Source organism: Otolemur garnettii, unplaced genomic scaffold (genome assembly GCF_000181295.1).
Source record: "Otolemur garnettii isolate 467f Iridium unplaced genomic scaffold, OtoGar3 scaffold00254, whole genome shotgun sequence".
Lineage (NCBI taxonomy): Eukaryota > Metazoa > Chordata > Mammalia > Primates > Galagidae > Otolemur > Otolemur garnettii.
The window spans coordinates 1,032,893-1,040,073 of NW_003852649.1; the positions used below are offsets into that span (position 1 = coordinate 1,032,893).

At 42.0% G+C, this 7,181-nt stretch overlaps 1 protein-coding gene across 1 annotated transcript in view; it reads right to left on the bottom strand.

Moving 5' to 3' along the window:
• The window catches only part of LOC100952160 (probable ATP-dependent RNA helicase DDX5), a 2,114-nt gene extending 2,068 nt beyond the window's left edge, over positions 1 to 46 (bottom strand). The window contains exon 1 of the mRNA XM_003802683.2: positions 40 to 46. Within this exon, the coding sequence (XP_003802731.2) occupies positions 40 to 46 (7 nt within the window). The remainder of the gene's footprint in view (positions 1 to 39) is intronic.
• Between the last annotated feature and the right edge of the window lie 7,135 nt (positions 47 to 7,181).

A 7,181-nucleotide genomic window follows, 5' to 3' on the forward strand; every position in this document is an offset into this window, starting at 1 on the left:
ACCCTCGATCCCGGCCGCGGTCTCGGTCGCTCGAATAACCCGACATGGCGTCAATGATTGCGGTTGGTGGGGAACGAAGAAGAAAGAGTCGGGTGCGACGAGTAGCTGGAAGTGGCCTCGGCGAGGGCTAAGCCTTGCGGGGGCGGCAGCGGAGGAGGGAGGGCGATGACAAGAGCCGTAGCTGCGCGACCAAAGACCGGTGGAAATGAATGAGGTCTGATCTACTAGTTTTAACATAAAACTGAATACATGGGATGTTTGCTTTTATATTCTTGAGATACTCTACTTAGGAGAATGTTCTCCAAATCCATTTAGGTAAATACAAAAGATATAAAGTCTCCAACTTTTTTTATGACTGAATCCCAGCACCTGCATCTTTGGGACCTTGTGATGTGAGCTATTCTCACTGGGGTTAGGTGATATCTCACAGTGTTTTCGATTTGCATTTCTCCAGTGATTAGGGATGATAAGCATTTTTCATTTCATGTGTTTGTTGGCCACTTGTCTATCCTCTTGGGAAAAGATTCTGTTCATGTCTCTTGCCCAGTGATTAATGGGCTTGTTTGCTCTTTTGTTGTTGATTTTCTTGAGTTCTTTGTAGATTCTGTTTATTAGCCCTTTGTCAGATTCATAACGTGATTATCTTCTTATATTCTGAAAGTTATTTATTTGCTTTGTTGATTGTGTCCTTAGCTGTGCAGAAACTTTTTAATGTGATCAGGTCATACTTATTTATTTTTGTTGTTGCTGCAAATGCCAATAGTGTCTTCTTTATAAATCCAGCTTTTCAGTTTAGTTCTTCTAATAGAGATGTCCAACCTGTGGCCCCCAGGCCATATGTTGATTTTGTGAAGACGTTTTTATTTTTCTTCTTTGTGGTGTCAGACGTGAAAAGTATGCATGGACTTTTTTGTTCTCTAATCAGCTTTCATTAGTCTTTGTGTATTTAATATGTGGCCCAAGACAACTCCTATCCTTCCATTGTCAAGCAGAGAAAATAAAAGGTTGGACAGCCCTGTAAGATAGGTAGTCATATCTCTTTGTGATCTTAGCTTGCATTTATCTGATGGCTAACGATGCTGAGTATCTTTCTACGTGCTCATTTGCCATCTATATATCTTCTTCAGTAAAATATCCCTTCATGTCTTCTGATGGTTTTAAAATTGGATCATTTGTGTTTTTTTATACTGATGAGTTTTGAGAATTAAAAAATATATATTCTAGATATAAATACTTTGTGAGATATATGGTTTATAAGCATTTCCTCCCAGTCTATAGCTCATCATTCCATATTTCCTATAGGGTCTTGCACAGAACAAAAGTACTTTAATTTTTAGAAGTCTCATCAATTTATTTATTTTTTTGTTTACAGATGGATCATACCTTTGGTGTCATGTCTAAGAACGAATCATGGAGACTTAGGTACCAAATACTTTCTCTTATGCTTGCTTGCTTGCTTCTAAAAGTGTTATAGGGGAGGCAGAGCATGATGGCAGACAGGAAGGACATTTAGCTCAGCTCTCCTGGAACAACAGGTGAGAGTGAGTGGACTAGATCATTCCCAGCGTGAAATATTGGTGCAGAGTGGCAGTTTGGGATGTGCAGCGAGGTGGCGGATTGCTGGACTTGGAATATAATGTGGAGCTGCAGAGACTGCCAGGAAAGTTTCCACCCCACAGCTGCAGTGGCTGCTGGTGGTAGTGGCAGCAACCAGCCCCACCACAGAGGATTACAGTTCCCAGTTTGTGGGGAAACTAGGCAGTGTATGGAAAGATCGATGAAGTGTAAACTCCCAATCGGAATTAGGTGGCCAGAGTGGGGTGCTATCTGGTGCGGCACCATTGTGGTTCAGTGGCAGGAGAGACACTCAGATGGGAAAGATCCTGGCCAGGAAGAAGCCATTGTTTTGGGATTTGGGAGATGGCAGTTGTTGCAGGCACCTTTCTGCATGGGCCAGGCACAGTAATTTGAGTCTCAGCTGCAGACAGTCATCCTATAAGCAGAATTGGCCCAGGATATCCCTCACTTCATGGGAACTGTTGCAGGGAGAATTTGGGAAACCTGCCTGTGAAGATTTTTTGAGATTGGTGGAATCAGCAGGTTGGCAGGGTCTAGGCGCCAAGTGGGTAAACAGGCTAACACCAAGAACATTTAAGCCAGGAGACAGGTATAAGCCTGGGAACCACTCACAGTGCCACCTGTTGTCCAGAAAGTATATTGCAACATAAATATATTCCTACTAAAGTTGATCCCTATGGCATATATATAGTCTTATGTTTATATATATACACATACATAAATAATTTTGTTGCCTTTTTTCTCTCTTTGCTCATTCTTTTTGCTTTTTTAAAACCATTTTTCTTTCTGGTAGGAGTTATTGTTAAATTAAAAAAAATTATTTTTATTATTATTTTCCTCTGTTCCCCCTTCCTCCCTTTTTTTGACAGAGTCTCACTGTCACTCTCGGTGGAGTGCTGTAGCATTGAAGCTCACAACAGCCTCTAACTCTCTTGGGTTGAGCAGTTCTCTTGCCTCAGCCTACAAGGTGGCTGGGGCTGTAGGTGCCCGCCACAGTACCAGGCTATTTTTTTTGGTTGTGGTTGTCATTGTTGTTTGGTGGGCCCTGGGCTAGGTTCAAGCCCACCAGCTCTGGTGTGTGTGGTTGGTGCCCTGGCTGCTGGGCTATGGGCGCTGAGCCCTCCCCTTCTTCTTATGGTTGCTGAGAGTACTTACATCAGGCTATTTGAGGGTTTGTGTGTGTGTGTGTGTGTGTGTGTGTGTGCGTGTGTGTTTGTTTCTGTTTTTGATTGTTTGTGTGTCTGATTGTTTTTTTTGTGGGTTTATTTGTTCATTTTGTTTCAATGTGCCTTGTGTTCTGCTCAAACCCAGTTAGGGTTGGCTATTTTCCCTAACTCTAATTTTTACATTCAATAAGAACAAAGGGGAGTGAGGGATAATAGCCAACTGAAGCCAGCTTTTAACAGAAGCTCCCATCCAGAAGGAGAGATAACAGCCAAAAAGAACCCAACAAAGCTGAAGGGTGGGAACCGAGCTGAGAGAAGAGATTGATAATTGCATGTCTTCTCTGCTGAGGCAAGCTGCAACTCCAAGGAAACAAATTTCAGGTACAGAACTCACCTCAAAGAGGATGCGTGTCCGTCCCCTCCCCCAAGAGAATTGCTTGCTTGCTTGCTGTGAGATCTCTACTAGCAAGTGGTGAACTGAGGTCCTCTTCTCACACTCCATGGGAGTGAGTTGCTAGAAGCTTGGACTCCTTCTGCAGAGAGTCCCTCCTATGAGGCTGGGCATTCGCTTGTCTGGCATGAAGGTTGAACAAATACCCTGCCATTTTGAACTACCAGTCCACCATTCCCCCTGGGCTGGTGGTCTAGAAGTCCAACATCTGCAGAGATCAGAACATTCACAGTTCTTTGTTAAGCTTGAGCATTGCATGGTCTGAGGTAGTGCAGCTACACTGTAACTGTGAATCCAGTAATAGTGCAGAAAGGCACAGGAGGGAAGGTATCTGGCTTGGCTCTGAGAAAGAGCAACTCAGGAGTGGGCAGACTTGGGTCTCCATATGACAGGGGGAGGCTTGGGAACTGCTGAGGCATGGGAACCTGAGTGGAGACACCTCCCACCTAGCAATAGCATTAATAGAGCTATCCCACCAGGGTCAAATTTCAGAGAGACACCTCTTCAATTCTGTGGACTGCTGGACGGAGATAGATTTAGGATTGCAGAAATACCAGAGGAGCAGAGTGGCTGGTGCAGAGGCATGGTCTCTGAGGGTGAAAAACATTTGCTGCTTTGTTGACCTCTGGTTTGGAACTAGCTCTGGTAGAACACTCCCCATTTCCATTGAGCATCCAAGGTAATCAGACTTCAACTCCCTTAGCCAGCTGTTGGCAAACGGTGGTCACTTGGCTGATGAGGTATTAACTTCTCTCTGACTCTGGCAGGCCCAAATCTCTGGCACATTTGCTCATTGAAGAGAATTGGGCCACAGTCCTGTGGGGCTACCAGTGCCTGGGTATGACAGAAGTGCAAAGTGGGGAAGGAGACACCCTCCCCCCTGGACTATTTTGCTGGGTGGGCCTTTCTGACTCCAGAGAGCACCAGAGTGAGTTACACTTGAGCTGTCAGGGAACCCCCTCTGCCTAGATCCTGAAGACATTTTGAACTCTCCCACCTGATCAGTGTTTGTGTGGACTGGGACAATTGCTTTGAAACTCTTGACCTGGGCTGATCACCCCAGGACTCACCAAGGTTGTACCCTGGTTGTGTTGTGGGAGTGTAGGATCCTCCTCTTTCAGTTGTCGCCTGTGTGTGTGAGTGGGGTGTCTTAGTTGATTATATATCTCCACAGCTGAGATTTCAGCCCAAAGCCACTGATTCACTGTTTGGACAGAGAGTAGCCAAATACAGGTCAGAGCCATCTAGCCCCACCACACCAAGCAGGTCCCCAGAGTTTCAGGCTATAATACTGAATGGGACCTTTGTAAAGCTCTAGGGTAAAAGCTGCAATTACCAGTCCCAGTTCCTTGGTAAGGGGCTTGTTAATTACAACTTCAGAAGCCCTCAATTAAATTTCACCTTACCAGCTTCTCTAGCCAATGGTGAAAAATAATTATGGGGCAGAATCAGTGGAAAAACTCAAGCGACATGAATAATCAGAGTAGATCAACTCCCCCAAGGAATGAAAAGGAGACACAACAGAAGATCCCATTCATAAACAAATGGCTGAGATATCAGAAATCAAATTCAGAATTTGGATCAAAAATAAGATTAACAGATTGGAGATAATGTTGGAATTAGAAATTCAAGGAGCATTTCAAAAGTTGTCTCAAGAATTCAATGAATTCAAAGACAAAATCACCAAAGATTTTGACACATTGAGGCAAGAACTTGCAGCCCTCAAAGATCTGAGAAATACAGTAGAATACCTCAGTAATGGAGCAGGCAGAAGAAAGGATCTCTGACATTGAAGACAAAGATTTTGAATACTCCCAAACACTCAAAGAGGAAGAGAAGTGGAGAGGAAAAACAGATCATTCCTTGAGAGAATTGTGGGACCACTCCAAAAGAGAAAACATTCACCTTATAGGAATCCCTGAAGGAGAATAGGTTGGCCCAAAAGGTGCAGATACTATACTCCAAGAGATACTATTCTCCAAGGAGAACTTCCCAAGAATGGCAAGAGATACTGAAATTCAGATAGCAGATAGTTTCAGAACCCCAGCACGACTCAACCCAAATAAAGCATCTTCTAGCGACATTGTAATTAACTTCACCAAAGTTAATATGAAGGAGAAAATCCTTTAAGCAACTGGAAGTAAAAAATCATAACCTACTGTAGTGCCCCCTCTGACCTGAAAAGATAGAATTGGACCCCTCTTAAGTGCAATCAATCAGAAATTTATTGAATCTATGCAGGGGACTGTCTTGAGAGACAGTTTCATCCCAGTAATGGGCAAGTTGCCTTATATAATTTTTGTGCAAGCATACTACAGAAGCGAAACTTGGCTGGTTTGGGAGGGTTACAGCTTGGGTAGTCATGGATACAGTAATAGTTACAGTTTTATAACAATGATTAATACAGACTTGGTTGACAATGGATATATCTCAAATCACAATGGTTATAGTTATGTAACCATGATTAATACAGTCTTGGTGGATTTCCACAATTGTTTGTCCACTGAGAATTTGGGGGGGATTTGTGAAACTTGGGACTTCCCATGCTTTGACTCTGGGGGACGTGGGAACAGTCTGGGAAAGCTCATAGGGTGGGAGAATGGGCTGGAAGAGAGGGTGGAGGAATGATAGAGGGCGAGGGAAGAGGAGAGAGTGGGAGAACGGGCTGGGAGTGCTTATAGCATTCCTCACTAGCCTTCTTGGGGAATTAAATCCTTAATTCATCTGAATTGAAGATGATGGAGTTAATTCTGAGGGGCTTGGTGGTTAGAACTGTGCTGTTTATGACTGTGGAGTAAGGGGTTAAACTACTGGAGTATATGAATTAAGTTTCTTGGAGTTATTAAGTAACTAAGAGACATGTGGCTGAAGGGTGGGAGGAGTTTGTAAGCTGGGTAACCTGTTTTATAGCTTTAGTTTTTACAGTAATAATTTTCTGCTCTTCTATAGGACTGTTTGTCTGAAGAAAAGTTTTTATAGCTTTTTTTTCTCTGACTTTATTGGTTGTGGGGGTAGTGGATTTATGGCTTCTTCTCTCCGACTTCGATGGCTAAGTCCAGTCTCCGGGTTGGAGGTTGTGTAGCTGCTACAGTAGAACATGGTTAATTACCCAAGTGGCTATTTAATTCAGTCTATTTCAGTTTTTTTTTTTTTAGGAGTTCCTGTTAAATTGCAGAGGATTGATGAAGGTATTTTTGAATAATACTGGTGGCAAGGCTTATATTTAATTAAATTTTGCTTCCTGGCAGAGTTAATTGATTTCTGCTCTTATGGCCTTGTTTATGCACATTACTTTGTAATATTTAATATTGCACACATTTTTAACAGGTGACTTTTGTTGAGTTTTAAGGATTCAGAGTAAATATAACTATTGTGTATAATTTTTTGCTTTTTGGCCAGTCTTTTAGTTCTATTTAACAGATCAATTTAGTAAAACAGTTATGTTTCATTTTATGAGTTGAAAGTACAGACAAGGTTGGGATCTAATACAGGTGGGTCACAGCCTCTTTTTTTTTTTTTAAATCATTTTTTTCTCTTCACTTTTTCTTTATTAAAGACACATTTTAGCAGAACTAACTCAGTTGCTAGAATAAACTGTATTTTCAGTATACTGATTATTTGCATAAACTGCAGTAAGAATAATTAGTTATTAGTCATCTAGGCTTCTTTTAAAATTGGCTTTGCTGGAATTTTTTGTAGGGGATTTTAGTTAGATTTGAAGATTTTTATGAGCCCAGGTTTCATCTGTGCCATTAGATATCTGTATGCATTGGGTCAATTCCTCTTTTCTTGAGGTTTTCAAGTACATTTCAATTCCTGAATCCGTCAGCAAGTGATCTTCGTTACTTGCTACAGGTTAGGAAATTTTATTGATGGATATATGGCCAGTTTTTTAAAGAGCTTTTTATTGGCCTCAGAAAGTCAACCTTAATCTTTTAATGCAGTCTGGATATCTCTGGAAGTGTTATTTTAGTTAAAGCCTTGGT